The sequence below is a fragment of the Salvelinus alpinus genome, chromosome 31 (genome assembly GCF_045679555.1).
Source record: "Salvelinus alpinus chromosome 31, SLU_Salpinus.1, whole genome shotgun sequence".
In the NCBI taxonomy this organism is placed as follows: Eukaryota; Metazoa; Chordata; class Actinopteri; order Salmoniformes; family Salmonidae; genus Salvelinus; species Salvelinus alpinus.
This window is the reverse complement of record NC_092116.1, coordinates 24,314,582-24,335,297: the sequence shown is the minus strand read 5'-3', so window position 1 is coordinate 24,335,297 and position 20,716 is coordinate 24,314,582. Positions and strand designations below refer to the sequence as shown.

Genomic DNA, 20,716 nt, shown 5'->3' with positions numbered 1-20,716 from the left:
CAAAATCGAATGGGGATCCGAATAAACCAAACACGCACGTGTCTTCACTAACATTTTCAAACTGTCCCTGACCAAGTCTGTAATGCCAACATGTTTGAAGCAGCCCAAGAATGCCATGGTAACTTGCCTAATGACTATCGCCCCGTAGCACTCACATCTGTAGCCATTAAATGTTTTGAAAGGTTGGTCATGGCTCACATCAACACCATCATCCCAGACACCTTGGACCCACTCCAATTCGCATATCGCTCCAATAGATCCACAGATGACGCAATCTCTTTTGCACTCCACACTGCCCTTTCCCACCTGGACAAAAGGAACACCTAGGTGAGAATGCTGTTCATTGACTACAGTTCAGCTTTCAACACCATAGTGACCTCCAAGCTCATCACTAAGTTCAGGACCCTGGGACCTGCCTCTGCAACTGGGTCCTGGACATCCAGATGTGACTCCCCCAGGTGGTGAAGGTAGGCAACAACACATCCGCCACGCTGACCCTCAACATGGGGGCCCCTCAGGGATACGGCTTAATCCCCTCCTGTACTCCCTGTTCACCCACGACTGGTATGGTTAGGGCTGTTACAGTGTCCGTATTACAGCCACTCCGGCGGTCACGAGTCATGAAGGCAGTCAAATTCCATGTGACCGTTTAGTCACGGTAACTAGGCTTCTCCAAACTCTGATGCTGCTGCTGGTCATTAGTAGCCTACTATGCTTCTCCAAACTCTGATACTGCTGCTGGTCATTAGTAGCCTACCAAACTTGCTAACTGCCTGGTACTCAGCACTCTATTGTCCATCTAATAAATCTGACATCAATGCAAATGTGATGGGAAATCTAATCGAACACTTCATGAGAGCCCATGAGCTCATGTTGCGCAACATTTCTATAGGCTATGCAATTGCGTGAGAAAACAGAGTGATGGCCTCTATTAAAAAGAGGAGGATCCCATCAGCTAAGCCTAAATAGGCTAAGCCTACTATATTTATTTCTCAACTTTCCTAATATTAAGCACATTTCTTCTCTTTACAACAGGAGTATAGCCTACCTGTCTGGCATGAAAAGGAAACACAGGAAACAGCGTCCTCCATTCGCTATTTAAGTGCAGAGATTACATTTTTCCACCCCCTGCCCCTGTTTCGAGACATGTGCATGATAATGATCCGTTCTAAATAAAAACAAATTTAACACATATATTATTTAGTATATGTAAAGACAAAATTAAATCAAGAATAGTCTGATGGGTGTCAATATTAGCCTATCGGTTGTGAATCATGCCCAGCTTTTGTGCAGTAAGGAAAGAAAGAGCGCATGCCTTTTCTTTGTGAATTTTTCAAATCATAGTCGCACAGGCCTATACAGTACATTCGGAAAGTATTGAGACCACTTCCCTTTTCCACATTTTGTAATGTAACAGCCTTATTCTAACATGGATTAAATGAGTTTGTTTCCTCATCAATCTACACACAATACACCATAATGACAAAGTGAAAATAGGTTTTTATAAATTGTAGCAATATATTTAAAAAAAAATACCCTTTGCTATGAGACTTGAAAGTGAGCTAAGGTGCATCCTGTTTCCAATGATCATCCTTGAGATGTTTCTTCAACTTGATTGTAATCCACCTGTGATAAATTCAATTGATTTGACATAATTTGGAAAGGCACACATCTGTCTATATAAGGTCTCACAGTTGACAGTGCATTTCAGAGCAAAAACCAAGCCATGAGGTCGAAGGAATTGCCCGTAGAGCTCTTAGACAGGATTGTGTCATGCACAGATCTGGGGAAGGGTACCAACAAATGTCTGTAGCCTTGAAGATCACCAAGAACACAGTGGCCTCCATCATTCTTAAATGGAAGAAGTTTGGAACCACCAAGACTCTTCCTAGAGCTGGCCGCCCGGCCAAAGTGATCAATCAGGGGGGAAGGTCCTTGGTCAGGGAGGTGACCAAGAACCCAATTGTCACTCTGACAGAGCTCCAGAGTTCCTCTGTGGAAATGGGAGAACCTTCCAGAAGGACAACCATCTCTGCTGCGCTCCACCAATCAGGGCTTTATGGTAGAGTGGCCAGACGGAAGCCACTCCTCAGTAAAAGGCACATGACAGCCCGCTTGGAGTTTGCCAAAAGGTACCTAAAGGACTCTTGGACCATGAGAAACAAGATTCTTTGGTCTGATGAAACCAAGATTGAACACTTTGGACTGAATGCCAAGCGTCACGTCTGGAGGAAACCTGGCACCATCCCTACGGTGAAGCATGGTGGTGGCAGCATCATGCTGTGGGGATGTTTTTCAGCACCAGGGACTGGGAGACTAGTCAGGATCGAGGAAAAGCTGAATGGAGCAAAGTACAAAGAGATCCTTGATGAAAACCTGCTCCAGTGCGCTCAGTACCTCAGACTGGGGAGAAGGTTCACCTTCCAACAGGACAACGACCCTAAGCACACAGCCAAGACAACTCAGTCGTGGCTTCGAGACAAGTCTCTGAATGTCCTTGAGTGGCCCAGCCAGAGCCCAGACTTGAACCTGATTGAACATCTCTGGAGAGACCTGAAAATAGCTGTGCAGCGACGCTCCCCATCCAACCTGACAGAGATTGAGAGGATCAGCAGAGAATAATGGGAGAAACTCCCGAAATACAGATGTGCCAAGCTTATAGCGTCATACCCAAGAAGAGGCTGTAATCGCTGCCAATGGTGCTTCAAGAAAGTACTGAGTAAAGGGTCTGAATACTTATGTAAATGTGATTTACAAATAAATCTTTTTTATTTATACATTTGCAAAAATGTCTGAAAACCTGTTTTGCTTTGTTATTATGGGGTATTTTGTGTATATTGATCAGGGGAAAAAACAATTTAATCAATTTTAGAATAAGGCTGTAACGTAACAAAATGTGGAAAAAGTCAAGGGGTCTGAATACTTTCCGAATGCACTGTATGTTTTGATAAGGTTTGTATCACAACTAAAGTGGCCAAATAACTTCTTGAAATGAAGCACATTAATCCACTTTACAACCGGTGTAGACCCTAACTGGCATGCATAGGCGGCGCTTGAGTTTCAAGTTTGGGGAAGATAATTTTCACCATATAAATGCACCATTATAATAATGCATAATGCATAATTGCATTTGTGGTCACTTTTGAGAATGGCGTTTTCCTGCTAATTGATTGCATTTAGGAACATTCGCGCTTATAGCCTACTGCCTTGTGCACACCGCTGCGCTTATAATGTGAAGAAAGAGCCTAATAAACTCAGCAAAAAAAGAAACGTCCTCTCACTGTCAACTGCGTTTATTTTCAGCAAACTTAACATGTGTAAATATTTGTATGAACATAACAAGATTCAACAACTGAGACATAAACTGAACAAGTTCCACAGACTAACAGAAATTGAATAATGTGTCTCTGAACAAAGAGGGGGGGGGGGGGGGGGGTCAAAATCAAAAGTAGCAGTCAGTATCTGGTGTGGCCACCAGCTGCATTAAGTACTGCAGTGCATCTCCTCCTCATGGACTGCACCAGATTTGCCAGTTCTTGCTGTGAGATGTTACCCCACTCTTCCACCATGGCACCTGCAAGTTCCCGGACATTTCTGGGGGAAATGGCCCTACCCCTCACCCTCCGATCCAACAGGTCCCAGACGTGCTCAATGGGATTGAGATCCGGGCTCTTCGCTGGCCATGGCAGAACTCTGACATCCCTGTCTTGCAGGAAATCACACACAGAACGAGCAGTATGGCTGGTGGCATTGTCATGCTGGAGGGTCATGTCAGGATGAGCCTGCAGGAAGGGTACCACATGATGGAGGAGGATGTCTTCCCTGTAACGCACAGCGTTGAGATTGCATGCAATGACAACATGCTCAGTCCGATGATGCTGTGACACACCGCCCCAGACCATGACGGACCCTCCACCTCCAAATCAATCCCGCTTCAGAGTACAGGCCTCGGTGTAACGCTCATTCCTTCGACGATAAACGCGAATCCGACCATCACCCCATGTGAGACAAAACTGCAACTCGTCAGTGAAGTGAACTTTTTGACAGTCCTGTCTGGTCCAGCGATGGTGGGTTTGTGCCCATAGGCGACATTGTTGCCGGTGATGTCTGGTGAGGACCTGCCTTGCAACAGGCCTACTAATCGTCAGTCCAGCCTCTCTCAGCCTATTGCGGACAGTCTGAGCACTGATGGAGAGATTGTGCATTCCTGGTGTAACTCGGGCAGTTGTTGTTGCCATCCTGTACCTGTCCCGCAGGTGTGATGTTCGGATGTACCGATCCTGTGCAGGTGTTGTTACATGTGGTCTGCCACTGCGAGGACGATCAGCTGTCCGTCTTGTCTCCCTGTAGCGCTGTCTTAGGCATCTCACAGTACGGACATTGCAATTTATTGTCCTGGTCATATCTGCAGTCCTCATGCCTCCTTGCAGCATGCCTAAGGCACGTTCACGCAGATGAGCAGGGACCCTGGGCATCTTTATTTTGGTGTTTTTCAGAGTCAGTTGAAAGGCCACTTTAGTGTCCTAAGTTTTCATAACTGTGACCTTAATTGCCTACTGTCTGTCAGCTGTTAGTGTCTTAATGACCGTTCCACAGGTGCGTGTTCATTAATTGTTTATGGTTCATTGAACAAGCATGGGAATGAAGATCTGTGAAGTTATTTGGATTTTTACAAATTGTCTTTGAAAGACAGGGTCCTGAAAAAGGGCCGTTTAATTTTTTGCTGAGTTTAGTTTATCAAAATTTTAAGCTAAACATTCTGATCTGTTGCATCAGCCTGTTTTTTTATGCTAGTGGTTGTATTCATTTGAGATCTATCGCATCCCACAACTGTCCCAGACTATGCTTGGAATATTTATTTCTCGCACAGAAGGACAAGTTGACCACTAGAATAGGTCAACTTTTTACTATGGGGGAGAGTAGATTGACATAGGCTAGTACTTTTGCTGTTCGTTAGGCCTAATCATCTTGTTGGCTGACGAAAAGTAAATCTGGACAGTTCTTCCAACATCTTCAATATGCACCTCGGAATTCAATAAGGTCCAAGATGTGTCTGTCTTCACTTGTAGCCTGTGAGAAGGACCCGATCACGTGATGGGCATTGGCATTGGCTAATAAGAATTGAGATATCTGAGAAAGCCATGTGAGTGAGAGGTGATTCGGAGCAGGCAGCCGGGAGAAGGGAATTCTAATTATTATATTTTGCCCAAGGGTACAACGGCCACTAGCCGCAAAAGGCTAGGGGCATTACAGCCATACAAAGGGGATGCCGCCGTGAAATTCTAGGCATTATCAAGTGCATCTCAAATTGTGAATGAGAGACTGATGAAGTGTGTGTAGCCTGCGTAAGAAACATATCAGAGCTCATGTCTTTCATGTGACTTTTTTCATATCATCATTAGAGTCACATCATGCAGCCTTCGAATGTTTAAAAAAATATATATAATATAGCCCAACGTTTGTATCACAACTAAAGTTGCATAAATAACTCTAAATTAAGCATTTAGGAGGACCAGTGTCTTTGTTAACCGCTTAACACAAAATAGCCCCATGTTCGGACACTATTTTTTGGAGAAAATATCCTTGCTATTTTATTCAGTCAATTGTATTATTTATACTATAAATAATATAAAATAATGCCACAGAATTCGAAGGAAATTTTGTCTGAACTAGTGTAGCCCACAGCCATATGACATAGCCAGCTCACGGCCTAACATAAGGACAACTCAGTGTATGCTATTCTGTTCTTCTGAAATAGACTACATTTTCTTCATATCATGTTTATTTAGACCTGTTCCAAAGGTTTGCATCAGTGACTTGTTGGCTATGCGTGGAAGCCTAGAGATGCTAAATGTGTTTATGTTAATTAATGGTAATTTACTGTGAGACGGAAGTTAATTGCTTGACAATCACCGGCTGACAAAATTTCATGACTGCCACAGCCCTCGGTTTTGCAACTGCTTGGCATCTGACTGCAAAGCGATACAGAGGGTAGTGTGGACAGCCAAGGACATCACTGGGGCCAAGCTCCCTGCCATCCAGGACCTCTATACCAGGCGGTGTCAGAGGAAGGCCCTAAAACTTGTCAAAGATTCCAGCCACCCAAGTCATAGACTGTTCTCTCAGCGGTACCGATTAACAAGTCTGGAAATAACGGGACCCTGAACAGCTTCTACCCCCAAGCCATAAGACTGCTAAATAGGTCGGTAAATAGTTAACCAAATAGCTACTCGGACTATCTGCATTGACCTGTTTTGCACTAACACTTTTGACTCATCACATACGCTGCTGCTACTGTTTACTATCTGTCAATTTATTCCTAGTTATATGTATCTACCATGATTACCTCATACCCCTGCACATCACTAGCCTGTTCAACCTCTCTTTCGTATCGTCTGAGATTCCCAAAGATTGGAAAGCTGCAGCGGTCATCCCCCTCTTCAAAGGGGGAGACACTCAAGACCCAAACTGCTACAGACCTATATCTATCCTAGACCCTAAGGTCTTCGAAAGCCAAGTTAACGAACAGATTACCGACCATTTTGAATCTCACCGTACCTTCTCAGCTATGCAATCTGGTTTCAGAGCTGGTCATGGGTGCACCTCAGCCACGCTCAAGGTCCTAAATGATATCATAACCGCCATCGATAAGAGACATTACTGTGCAGTCGTATTCATCGACCTGGCCAAGGCTTTCGACTCTGTCAATCACCACATTCTTATTGGCAGACTCAACAGCCTTGATTTCTCAAATGATTGCCTCGCCTGGTTTACCAACTACTTCTCTGATAGAGTTCAGTGTGTCTGTCACGTTCCTGACCTTATTTTTCCTTTGTTTAACTTTGTTTAGTTGGTCAGGACGTGAGCTGGGTGGGTAGTCTATGTTTTGTGTTTCTATGTTGGGGTTAATGTGTTGCCTGATATGGTTCTCAATTAGAGGCAGGTGTTTGACGTTTCCTCTGATTGAGAACCATATTAAGGTAGGGTGTTCTCACTGTTTGTTTGTGGGTGGTTGTATCTCGTGTCTGTATGTGTTACCACACGGGACTGTTTCGTTTGTGTAGTCTGTTCCTGTTCGTGCGTTCTTCGTGTTTATGTAAGTGCTCAAGTTCAGGACTGTCTACGTCGTTTTGTTGTTTTGTAATTTTTCAAGTATATTTTCGTGTTAGTGTTCGTTTACGTCTTGTTAAATAAATTCATTCATGTCTTCATCACCCGCTGCGCCTTGGTCCAATCTCTCTACGCAAGACGAACGTTACAGTGTCAAATCGGAGGGCCTGTTGTTCGGACCTCTTGCAGTCTCTATGGTGGTGCCACAGGGTTCAATTCTCGGGTCGACTCTCTTCTCTGTATACATCAATGATGTCGCTCTTGCTGCTGGTGATTCTCTGATCCACCTCTACGCAGACGACACCATTCTGTATAACTCTGGCCCTTCGTTGGACACTGTTAACTAACCTCCAGATGAGCTTCAATGCCATACAACTCTCCTTCCATGGCCTCCAACTGCTCTTAAATGCTAGTAAAACTAAATGCATGCTCTTCATCTGATCGCTGCCCGCACCTGCCCGTCCGTCCCTCTGACTTAGAATATGTGGACAACTACAAATACCTAGGTGGCTGGTTAGACTGTAAAGTCTCCTTCCAGACTCACATAAGCATCTCCAATCCTAAATTAAATCTAGAATTAGCTTCCTATTTCGCAACAAAGCCTCCTTCACTCATGCTGCCAAACATACCCTCGTAAAACTGACTATCCTACCGATCCTCGACTTCGGCGATGTCATTTATAAAATAGCCTCCAATACTCTACTCAACAAATTGGATGCAGTCTATCACAGTGCCATCCGTTTTGTCACCAAAGCCCCATATACTACCCAACACTGCGACCTGTACGCTCTCGTTGGCTGGCCCTCGCTTCACTCTCGTCGCCAAACCCACTGGCTCCAGGTCATCTACAGTCTCTGCTAGGTAAAGCCCCGCCTTATCTCAGCTCACTGGTCACCATAGCAGCACCCACTCGTAGCACGCGCTCCAGTAGGTATATCTCACTGGTCACCCCCAAAGCCAATTCCTCCTTTGTCCGCCTTTCCTTCAGTTCTCTGCTGCCAATGACTGGAATGAACTGCAAAAATCACTACCTCACTAGCTTTAAGCACCAGCTGTCAGAGCAGCTCACAGATCACTGCACCTGTACATAGCCCATCTGTAAATAGCCCATCCAACATCCCCATACTGTATTTATTTATTTATCTTGCTCCTTTGCACACCAGTATCTCTACTTGCTCATTCATCTTCTGCACATCTACCATTCCAGTGTCTATTTGCTTTATTGTAATTACTTCGCCACCATGGCCTATTTATTGCCTTAACTCCCTTATCTTACCTCATTTGCACTCACTGTATATAGACTTTTTGTTTTCTTTTTTCTACTGTATTATTGACTGTATGTTTGTTTATTCCATGTGTAACTCTGTGTTGTTGTATGTGTTGAACTGCAATGCTTTATCTTGGCCAGGTCGCAGTTGCAAATGAGAACTTGTTCTCAACTAGCCTACCTGGTTAAATAAAGGTGAAATAAAAAAATAAAAAATAAAAGAGCAGATGTCTACAGCAATAGTATAGAGGTGAAAAAAAAAAAAAAAAAAAACATTGACTTGGTACTGGTACCCGTTGTATATAGCCCAGTTATCATGTATATATTACTAGTTTTATTTTTGTTTTACTTTTCTATTATTTCTCTATTTTCTTTCTCTCTGCATTGTTGGGAAGGGCCAAAAGTAGTGCACTAAATAGGGAATAATTGGGATGCAGACATCTATTTCAAACCTTGACACATCTGTCGCCGTGTCCCTTCAATTACGTAAAGGGATAACATACAGTAGTGTTCTAATCTCTGTCAAGTCCTCTGTGTTTATTACAGGACAGTTGTGTGTGTGTGTGTGTGTGTGTGTGTGTGTGTGTGTGTGTGTGTGTGTGTGTGTGTGTGTGTGTGTGTGTGTGTGTGTGTGTGTGTGTGTGTGTGTGTGTGTGTGTGTGTGTGTGTGTGTGTGTGTGTGATTATGTACTGTCTGTGTGGTTTGTGTGTGTGTGTGTAGTCAGAGCACCACAACAGTGTGACTTCAGCACTGTATAGCCTAAATCCTCCTCTTTGCTGTCCTCCTCTGTTGACATCATGTGACTACTAGTCCGTTTCACTGCTGTTTCAAAGGAAGAGAGAAACAATTCGGGGCAGATGGATTATATTCTGTTCTGTTCTATTACATTCTGTTGATATATTACAGTATACAGTATGTGGTTTGAGCATATCACTCAGTGCCTCTTTGTACACTACTTTGCCTGCCTACCGTCCAATGTTGTTAAAGGACATAGTTTACTGTATGTTTCAATAGGGAATGATCGTTTGAGTTTGACGCATCCATATCTCCTGTTCCTCAAGGAACACCTGGAGATCCTCAAAGAACCCTGGAGTTCCTCAAGGAACACCTGGAGATCCTCAAAGAACACCTGGAGTTCCTTAAGGAACCATTGCTAGTCAATGGTTCATATTTGTACATTCGGTTAGTTGAGGGATTCTTGGAGGAACCTTTAATGTTTTAATGTACAGTAGCAAACTAGAGCCGTGGCTTAGCCGACCATCCAACTGTGAGCAAGAACATCATGCAGAAACAACCTGCCTACCGTCCAACTGTGAGCAAGAACATCATGCAGAAACAACCTGCCTACCGTCCAACTGTGAGCAAGAACATCATGCAGAAACAACCTGCCTACCGTCCAACTGTGAGCAAGAACATCATGCAGAAACAACCTGCCTACCGTCCAACTGTGAGCAAGAACATCATGCAGAAACAACCTGCCTACCGTCCAACTGTGAGCAAGAACATCATGCAGAAACAACCTGCCTACCATTCAACTGTGAGCAAGAACATCATGCAGAAACAACCTGCCTACCGTCCAACTGTGAGCAAGAACATCATGCAGAAACAACCTGCCTACCGTCCAACTGTGAGCAAGAACATCATGCAGAAACAACCTGCCTACCGTCCAACTCTGAGCAAGAACATCATGCAGAAACAACCTGCCTACCATTCAACTGTGAGCAAGAACATCATGCAGAAACAACCTGCCTACCGTCCAACTGTGAGCAAGAACATCATGCAGAACATCCATAGCGGCGGGAAGTAGGGGTGCTTAAGGGTGCTACAGCACCTCCTGAAAAATCTGAATAAAATTAGTTATTATTTCACTGGGCCTTTACTAGTCTTGTATTAATGGAACGATACAGCAGGTTGTAACACCGGGCCTTTACTTAGTTTAGTTTAGTTTATTAATTCGACCATTTAAAAAAAACAAGCACACATAAAACTTAAAAGCCATACATGCACATGAATAAAATCATCGAGGATAACACACAATAAAGTCTGGGACTTATTTCCATTGTGGTCCTCTTGAGACAAGATGGCTAGCCAAGATCCAACACAGTATGGCAGTGAAATAATAAAACAAAAACAGAGAAGAAGAACATCTATCTCATCATTCCAGTTACATCATAGGGGTTATTCATATGGGCACAGAGGACATCAAACAGATTTTACTTTATTTTTTAAAGCTGCCCAGAGAGGACGTTGTTTTTATAGGCAGAGGCAACTCATTCCATTCTGAGGCTCCAGTATACAAGAAAGTACCTTTCCCAGCATTACTCCTGAACCTGTATAAGCACACCTGATCTGGTGCTGTGATTGTGTGCATCCCTAACACGAGGAAAGTAATCATTTAAATATCTGGGCGCAGGACCATAAATACTCCTGTAAACCAAACCTGTCTTATCTGCATAATATGCTTATGATATGCTTGTTATTAAAATGTATCCCTTCGGACTCTGGTGTTGGCAGCTGCACTTCCTCCCTCAGCTGGGGCTCGGTTACCTGGGGCCCAGAGAGGGGAGAGGTCAGGCTTGTCTTTCACATGTCCCTGGTGCTATGCAGAATATCAGAAAGAGAAGAGGACAGGAGGGAACATTGTCTTCATATGTGAATGTGTCTTTACCTATTCTAAACCATGTGAATGTGTCTTTACCTATTCTAAACCATGTGAATGTGTCTTTACCTATTCTAAACCATGTGTCTTTACCTATTCTAAACCATGTGTCTTTACCTATTCTAAACCATGTGTCTTTACCTATTCTAAACCATGTGTCTTTACCTATTCTAAACCATGTGTCTTTACCTATTCTAAACCATGTGTCTTTACCTATTCTAAACCATGTGTCTTTACCTATTCTAAACCATGTGTCTTTACCTATTCTAAACCATGTGTCTTTACCTATTCTAAACCATGTGTCTTTACCTATTCTAAACCATGTGTCTTTACCTATTCTAAACCATGTGTCTTTACCTATTCTAAACCATGTGAATGTGTCTTTACCTATTCTAAACCATGTGAAAGGATGGTGTGATTAATGGGGAACCAATTACTTGTCTCCACAATGTCTGTGCGCCAGTCACTCCCTCCTTTGGCCTTGGAGTAGATAATGTTTAAGAAAAGATGTGTGCGGTAGTGCCTGGAACCATTGTATGTCATCTCTGATGTTGCACCTATCCTGGGGTAGTGTATGACCCAGAGGCTCAGTCCCCTCCGTGAGCTTGTCCAGGCGTGTGGTCAAGAAGGGGTTTTACTTGAGATGGGAGTATCTGAAGTTGACAATTGATTTATGCCATAGAATGAATTAGTGTTTCTGTGCTATGAAGTACCGGGAACGAGATCGGAGCCTCATCTTAGAGGCCAGACTAAACAGTAAGTATAGTCTTCATAGCAAATGCTATCTGGCTACGGGAGACTCCTTTCTCATATATCAAGTTTTACCGTGTGACCCATTCCATACATCTGTTGTTTGTCATGAAGACTAAAAGGGCGTATCTTTTCTATAAAATATATTTGTATTCTTCGTATGTCAGAGCTACTCGCCACAACACTTGGAAGTGTTGAGCCTACCAGCCTCGTCATTATAGAAGCAATTGCTCTATGCTTTCCTCATTAATACATTTTAAATAAAGTAATATCCTGATTGGTGATTGACCTTGTTTCTCCTCATTACAGATTAGAATTTCCACGACACAGCTTTGCACACTCTTAGCATTTTCTCAACCAGTTTCATGAGGTAGTCACCTGGAATGCATTTCAATTAACAGGTGTGCCTTCTTAAAAGTTAATTTCTGGAATGTATTTCCTTAATGCATTTGAGCCATTCAGTTGTGTTTTGACCAGTCCATATAATGGCAAGAACATGTCAAATAAGCAAAGAGAAACGACAGTCCATCATTATTTTAAGACATGAAGGTCAGTCAATCCTGAACATTTCAAGAACTTTTAAAGTTTCTTCAAGTGCAGTCGCAAAAACCATCAAGCGATATAATGAAACTGACTCTCATGAGGACCACCACAGGAATGGAAGACCCAGAGTTACCTCTGCTGCAGAGGATAAGTTCATTAGAGTTACCAGCCTCAGAAATTGCAGCCCAAATAAATGCTTCACGGAGTAACAGACACATCTCAACATCAACTGTTCAGAGGAGGCTGTGTGAATCAGGCCAAAGAAACCACTACTAAAGGACACCAATAAGAAGAAGAGACTTGTTTGGGCCAAGAAACACAAGCAATGGACATCAGACCGGTGGAAATTTGTCCTTTGGTCTGGAGTCCAAATTTAAGATTTTTGGTTCCAATCGCCGTGTCTTTTCTTTGCCTCCACAATCCCCCGACCTCAACCAAATTGAGATGGTTTGGGATGAGTCAGACCGCAGAATTAAGGTAAAGCAGCTAACAAGTGCTCACCATATATGGGAACTCCTTCAAGACTGTTGGAAAAGCATTCCAGGTGAAGCTGGTTGAGAGAATGCCAAGAGTGTGCAAAGCTGTTATCAAGGCAAAGGGTGGCTATTTGAAGAATCTCAAATATAAAATATATTTTGATTTTTTCAAACACTTTTTGGGTTACTACATGATTCCATATGTGTTATTTCATAGTTTTGATGTCTTCACTATTATTCTACAATGTCGAAAATAGTAAAAATGAAGAAAACCCTTGAATGAGTTATTGTTCTAAAACTTTTGACCGGTAGTGTAGCTTGAGAGGATCTGCAGAGAAGGTTGGGAGAAACTCCCCAAATACAGGTGTGACAAGGTTGTAGCGTCATACCCAAGAAGACTCAATGCTGTAATCGCTGCCTAAGCTGCTTCAACAAAATACTGAGTAAAGGGTCTGAATACTTATGCAAATGTGATATTTCAGTTAATTATTTTTTATACATTTGCAAAAAAATCAAAAAAACATTTTTCTTTGTCATTGTATGTAGATTGATGAGGGAAAAAATACAATTGAATACATTTTAATGTATGGCTGTAACGTAACAAAATGTGGAAAAAGTCAAGCGGTCTGAATACTTTCCGAATGCACTGTACATATATTTTTTATGTTTATCTTACATAATATAATGTAAAAGTATGCATTAAGGTGTCTGTAATAGAATAAACAAATGTAGACATTAATAAAAGCCTTTCTATAGCTACAATTGAGGAGTACCAAGATGGCTGTGCAGTGGCTTCAATTCAGTCATCCTGGGTTTATACACATTGTTGACGGCACCATGTCTGTGCATGCCAGTTGATGGAAAAGTACCAGAGAGAAAAAGAGAGAGAGCGAGAGAGAGAGAGAGAGAGAGAGAGAGTTGGGATCTGGTGGGGCGAGACAGTGTTTTCTCTGTCTCATGCAGGCGTCCGGCCTCTCTCTCTCTCCCCCTCCCTCCCTGCCGCCCCTTCTCCAGCTCAGACTCACATCTCCCATTGACAGATTATCAGAAATGTCCGGCCCTGCTTCACCGCGTCAGCTAGAAGCCTCATTCCCCCTGGGGCCAAATAACACTAACTGTCCATGTATGCGTGGGGCTGAGAACACACACATGCACGGAGACACACCCACACACACATACAAACAGTCTTTAACTGCCCAAGCTTCTCTGCACCTTTCTGGGATCACATTCCAACGACCTGAGCCCTCCGCTCCTCTCGCCCGTCTCGCCACGTTATTTTCCCAAGCCTGGAGAAATGTGTTTGTTTTCCGAGTGAGACTGTGTTTTCCGAGGAATCGAAAGAGGTTACCAAAGGGATTAGGGGGGTAGGGGGTTGGTAGAGAGGAGTGGGAGGGGGACAGATGCCAGTCTCCTAATTCCGTGCCACATGCAAACTGGTGCCAAACTGGACGGGCAAAGTGGCCTGGCATCCTGACAATGACCAGACCAGAAACTACACTAGTGCCGTCTGTGGTTAGGGGTTGTGTTGTCTGTGTGGTTAGGGGTCGTGTTGTCTGTGTGGTTAGGGCTCGTGTTGTCTGTGTGGTTAGGGGTCGTGTTGTCTGTGTGGTTAGGGGTCGTGTTGTCTGTGTGGTTAGGGGTCGTGTTGTCTGTGTGGTTAGGGGTCGTGTTGTCTGTGTGGTTAGGGGTCGTGTTGTCTGTGTGGTTAGGGGTCGTGTTGTCTGTGTGGTTAGGGGTCGTGTTGTCTGTGTGGTTAGGGGTCGTGTTGTCTGTGTGGTTAGGGGTCGTGTTGTCTGTGTGGTTAGGGGTCGTGTTGTCTGTGTGGTTAGGGGTCCTGTTGTCTGTGTGGTTAGGGGTCGTGTTGTCTGTGTGGTTAGGGGTCGTGTTGTCTGTGTGGTTAGGGGTCGTGTTGTCTGTGTGGTTAGGGCGTCGTGTTGTCTGTGTGGTTAGGGGTCGTGTTGTCTGTGTGGTTAGGGGTCGTGTTGTCTGTGTGGTTAGGGGTCGTGTTGTCTGTGTGGTTAGGGGTCGTGTTGTCTGTGTGGTTAGGGGTCGTGTTGTCTGTGTGGTTAGGGGTCGTGTTGTCTGTGTGGTTAGGGGTCGTGTTGTCTGTGTGGTTAGGGGTCGTGTTGTCTGTGTGGTTAGGGGTTGTGTTGTCTGTGTGGTTAGGGGTCATGTTGTCTGTGTGGTTAAGGGTCGTGTTGTCTATATTTTTCCTGACCAAGACCCACTGTGGTCAAAACACTAGGATGTGATTGTTAAAAGGTATACATTCCTAGAAATAAAGGTGTTATCCTGAACCCATAGGAGAACCATTTGAACAACCCTTTTTGGTTCCAGGTAGAACCTTTTTGGTTCCTGGTAGAACTCTTTTGGTTTCCATGTAGTACCCTTTCCACAGAGGGTTCCACATGGAACCTATGTGGAACCAATTCTCCCTTGAACAAAAAATGGTTCTCCTACGGGGACATCCGAAGAACCCTTTTGGAACCCTTTTTTCTAACAGTGTATGTCTTGCCTGACCAATACACAATACATTGTGGCTGAAGTGTTGTGAAGCTACTTACTCTGTCTGACCAATACCCATTGATGTAAAAGTCCATCCATTGATGTGAATTACTGGGATGTGGTTGAGTGTCGTGAAGCTTAAAGAACCGATGTATCTAAACAGTGTGTATGGTTGTGATAGAAACCTCCAGGACTCGAATGGGGAAACTTAAGACCACTAAAGTTCATATACAGTTTGGAGTGATTAACACGATGTTTAGCATATTTATATGCTTTCTATTTCTGCAATACACATGAATTCCAGTTTTCTATTCGTAACACACGGTGCGGGTCGATGGTCACTAGACTTGGTGCTGAATGTTATGCATCATTCTCATATCTGTTGATAGTGATTGATGCCAGACTGGAGGTACAAGGACAGAGGACACACTGATTATTCACTGTTATACATTTTGCTTGGCTAATTATAGCCTAATGTTAGCTAGCTAACATTGATCCTGGTTGGTTAGCTACCTGCAGATTCATGCAGGGTAGTAACGTCATGAGTGATTATGGTTAATTGTTTAGCTAGCTAGCTAGCTACATGTCTTAACAAAAGACTCCACTATGCAAATATCCATTTCAATAGAATGTCACTGTGACAACTGTTGATAGACGTAGCTGGTAAATTCGCTCTGGCTATCTACTCCGATTTCCGACCCCGGGTAAGATAGTCTAGCTAGTTACATTTTCAGATATTACAAGTTTCAAATTTTGACATGAAGTCTTTCCATTTCAAGTTAAAGTGTACTGTTAGATAGCTAGCTAACGTTAGCTGGCTGGCTCGCTAGCTAACGTTACATGTATGATCTTATTACTTGTATCTCAGAGCTATTTGCTTTGCTAGTTATAGTCTAATGTTAGCTAGCTAACATTGAACCTGGTTGGTTAGCTACCTGCAGATTCATGCAGGGTAGTAACGTCATGAGTTGGGATTATGGTTCATTGTTTAGCTAGCTACATGTCTTAACAAAAGACTCCACTATGCAAGTATCCATTGTAATAGAATGTCACTGCGATAACTGTTAGCCAATTATCTTGGGTGCTTGACTGCTGTTGTTAGGACAGAAGCTCGCATCAACCCTTAAAGAGATTGGCTGAACTAAAGCTTAAGAGGGTGGGAATTATGCTAAATGGGTGTAGACAAAGAGGAGCTCTCCAGTAGGTACCAAAAATTCAAAGGCCATTTTCTCAAAAGTGAGGTTACAAGGTTATCAACTTTCAAAGCAGAATTGCTTTCCCATTGAAGCTCTGTGTCTCTGCTTTTATCCAATGTAAAAAACACAATTTCAAATGTTTCTACAGTACATAAGACCGAATCAAGGCTCTGAGATACGAATAATAAGATTGTATACGTAGCGTTAGCTAGTGAGCTAGTCAGCTAACATTAACTCGCTAGCTAACAGTACACTGTGGGGAAAAATCTGTTGTTCTGCCCCTGTACAAGTTAGTTAACCCACTGTTCCTAGGCCGTCATTGGAATAATAATTTATTCTGACTTGCCTAGTTAAATAAAGGTAATTAAATAAAATCACTATCAACAGATATGAGAATAATCTATAACTTTCAGTATAAAGTGACCACCAACCCACACCTGGAAATCATGAGTACAGATGTAGGTTCTTAATTTGAGCCAGTTTGCTACAGCAGGAAAATAATCTTGCAGGAACAGAAAATGTGAATTATTATGTCTGCATTTATAAAGGCAGCCTAATTCAGATTTTTTTGCCCAATTATTGGCAAAAGAGCTGATCTGTCAAAATACCAATTAGTGGAAAAAGATCAGAATTGGGCTGCTTGTGTAAATGCAGTCCAAGTGGATTATAATTTATGGATATTTATGTAGGGATTGATAGATTTTTTTGGAAGGGAAAATGACAAAAAATGACAAACTTCAGAAGCCTTTTTAAACCTCAAATACACTACAGGTTTTACATTTCCTGCATTACAGATCTCCTGCATCAGGGTAATCAAATTAAGATCCTAGATTTGTAGGCCTATTACATAAAGCGACAAATATATATACTCTTTGCCAGATTAATAGAATGAGATCATATTCTCATTTACAGCAACAGATGTGCAATCCTATCCATTTGCTTTATACTCCTACTCTTGGTCCCACTCTCTTTACCTTTATCTTTCTCTCTCTTCCCCATCTCTATCTTCTCTCCCTCATTCCTATCCTCTCTCTACCCCATCTCATCATTGAACTATCTCTCTCCCTTGCTTTTTTCCACATTTCTCTCTCACTCCCTTTCTCTCTCCTTCATCTTCCTTCTCCAACCCTTTTCCTCTCCTCCATCCCCACTTTCTCTTTCCTTTCCTTCCTCCTCCTCCCTTTCTTTCTCCTCCCTCGCTTCCCCACCAGCTGTAAGGATGAAGATTGAGAACAGCCTGCCCCGCCCCCAGCTCCCCGAGACTCCGCCCCAGACAGGCCTGCAGTTCACCGTGGCAACGGAGGAGGACTTTGATGAGATCATGGCCATAAGCCAAGACATCTACGGAGGGCTGGACTACCTACCGACCCGCTATACCGCCTGGCTATCCGAGTCCAACCGCACTGTCATACTGGCCCGCAAACAGGGCAAAGTGGTGAGAAAAAGTTATAAAGTGTGTCATAAACCTGTTATAGCATGTATATAAGGGTTCTATTAAGGTGTTATAAGAGTGTTATGAACGCTAACAGGCATGGCTGTCCGAGAGCAACCGCACCGTCATACTGGCACGTAAGCAGGGCAAAGTGGTGAGAAATGGTTATTAAAGAGTGTTATAAATGTGTTATAGCATGTATATAAGGCCATTATAAGGGCTATATTAGAAGCTACCAGTATCTGCTACATCGCCTGGCTGTCTGAGACCAACCTGCCGCCACACTACTGCTTTGCACACAAGCAGGGCAAAGTGTTGTGAGAAGGAGTGACAAAAGCATTACAAGGGTGTTACCATAGAAATAGAATCCATGTTAGAAGAGTCCTAAAGGAACCTGGAGATGAGAAATGTTCTACTTTGGAACCATTGAGAGTTCTATTACCTAGAAACAACCATGAAAAAATGACAAGAAAATTACTCACAAAATGTATTTATTCAGTTATTCATAATCTCCCTTTGTTTTTCCCCCTCTTTCCTCCCCATCTCCTTCTCCTTTATCCCTCTCTTCTTCGTTTCTCCCCTCTTCCCCCAACAGATTGCCCTGGAGTCGGTGTGTGTGATTGACGATGGTGAGACCATGCTGGTGGAGGGGTTACGTGTGGCTCCCCAGGAGAGGGGGAAGGGCGTGGCAGGGGTGCTGCTACGGTTCTGCTCTCAACTGGTCAAGTCCAAGTGGCCCGAGGTGAAGGTGACCAGGCTGACCCGCGATGACCAGCTGGGGCCCAAGGACTTCCAGAAGTACCGCCTCATCACCAAACAGGTAGGTATTGGTTGATTATTTAATTGCTTGGTTGATTGGTTAATTGCTTGGTTGATTGGTTAATTGCTTGGTTGATTGGTTAATTGCTACGTTGATTGGTTAATTGATTGATTTGTACCATAAGTCAAGTATTCCAAGTTGTCAATTTTGTTTCTAGTTATTTCTATAGTCCTTATATTTGTGACTAGACTCAGATTTAATTCAAGCCATTATAACTCAAATCTACTTTTGCAGTTTACAAAGAATTGTCAGGGAAGCATGTTTTACCAAAATTACAGATTTAACCTTTCACAATGCTTCATTATGTGATACATTTAATTCACAGTCTATTATCCAACTATACAACTCTTTACCCTACGTCATTTCACCACTGCCTCTCTCCCTAAGGGCATACTGCTGGTTCGCTTCAACGCTGAAGATCTCAAGCTCCGTCTCTCCGAACTGGGGCCGGTTGTGACCCTCCCCACCTACTCCGAGGGTACCCCCCAGGGTTCTGACACCCCTCTGGTTCCTCCGGTCCTTCTGGACCTCAACGAGGCCCACCAGATGTTCCTCAACGAGGGCCTGATGTCCGACGTGCTCCCTAACGCTACCATCGTCCAGGACTGGCAGCCGTTCAAGCTCGTGCCCAGCAACATGGTCATTCTTCTGAAGAAGGTAAGATTATAATCACAGGAGGAACACAATGAAAATAAGTCAGTTGACTTTATCATCATAAAGGATTGCAAAATTCTGGAAACATTCAGAAGACTTTGTGTTTTTAAATCATTGATGAATTTTTATGTATTGTTATACTCCCATGGCTGAAGCAGCTCTAAATGTATTTCAAATTTCTCAAATAAAATGTATGAATTGATTAATTCAAGGACATCGACTGGATGGTGGACGACCGCTGCACCCCCACTGTGGCCAGCCTGTGCACCCACCCCTTCTGGGTTCCCGGAGGTCCTCGCGGAGTTGGGACGGACACGTACTACCTCAACATCGACGTGTTTGGCAAGGACATAGGCCTGGTGCTCCATCAGTTCCTGAGTCACCTGAGGCGCCACGCCACCACCCTGAAGGGGCACGTCATGTGCCAGATGTTCCTGGATCCTCCCATGTGGAAACCCATGGCCGAATTCTGTTGCCAGACACTGAATGTGGAGCTGGTGAAGGAATACACGGAGCAGTGCGTGGTCGAGTCGGATGTCGTGTAGCCCGGAGGAAGAGGGAGGAGGAAGAGGATGAGGAAGAGGAGAGACAAGACGGAGGAAGAAACATTAAAAAATTTGAAAAGTTTCCAGAGACCCAATGAACGAATGAACCTCATGAAATGGAAAAGTTCCCCAAGAAACTTCAGAAGGATTGGCAACAACCTCCCTAAGCAACTATAGCGAAACACCTCAGAAGCTGCATTATATTTGCAATATGTTTGATTTGAACACTACCGCTAACAAAAATATTTTACAAAAAAAAAGGCAGCTACATGAAATACTTTTGACTAATTAGTTTGAATTAGTTTCTCACAGTTTTTTTTACCATTTAGTCATTTACACAAATCTAGCTCTTAACAACAGGATGCTAATGTTAGTTCCTTTAAAAAAGAAAAAAAGAAAAATGCAAGCTAGCTTGGAGAATATCATGCCTTTCAATCTTTTTAATGTAAATATAAAGTATAAATATGTACACATTCTGAATTGCAAATAAGTCTGCACAACTCTTGAGGCACTTTATGAAACCATATGGGCTGTTGTGCTAAAGTGCAAGTGATGACGGGAGGAGGAGAGGAGTCGTTTAACTTTTAGAAATAACAGAATATAACTGATCTAGAACGCATCACTCCCATGGTAACGGTAGAAATCCTTATGGACCTATTCTATCCAACACCAAATCCCAAAATACTTTCCAACAAACAATAGCTCTTCAGTGAATCTTACAGAGCATTTGCACGCTTATAATTCACACAAAATGGCTG

The 20,716-nt window shown here is 43.2% G+C and overlaps 1 protein-coding gene across 2 annotated transcripts in view; it reads left to right on the top strand.

The window, feature by feature from the left end:
- The window catches only part of LOC139561803 (histidine N-acetyltransferase-like), a 28,118-nt gene extending 7,759 nt beyond the window's left edge, over positions 1-20,359 (top strand). For both annotated transcript variants that reach the window (XM_071379095.1, XM_071379096.1), the window contains 4 exons: positions 17,719-17,942; positions 18,535-18,759; positions 19,147-19,416; positions 19,626-20,359. In XM_071379095.1, coding sequence (XP_071235196.1) covers positions 17,727-17,942; positions 18,535-18,759; positions 19,147-19,416; positions 19,626-19,958 — 1,044 coding nt within the window. In that variant the 5' untranslated portion in view covers positions 17,719-17,726 and the 3' untranslated portion in view covers positions 19,959-20,359. The remainder of the gene's footprint in view (positions 1-17,718; positions 17,943-18,534; positions 18,760-19,146; positions 19,417-19,625) is intronic.
- Positions 20,360-20,716: the final 357 nt, after the last annotated feature.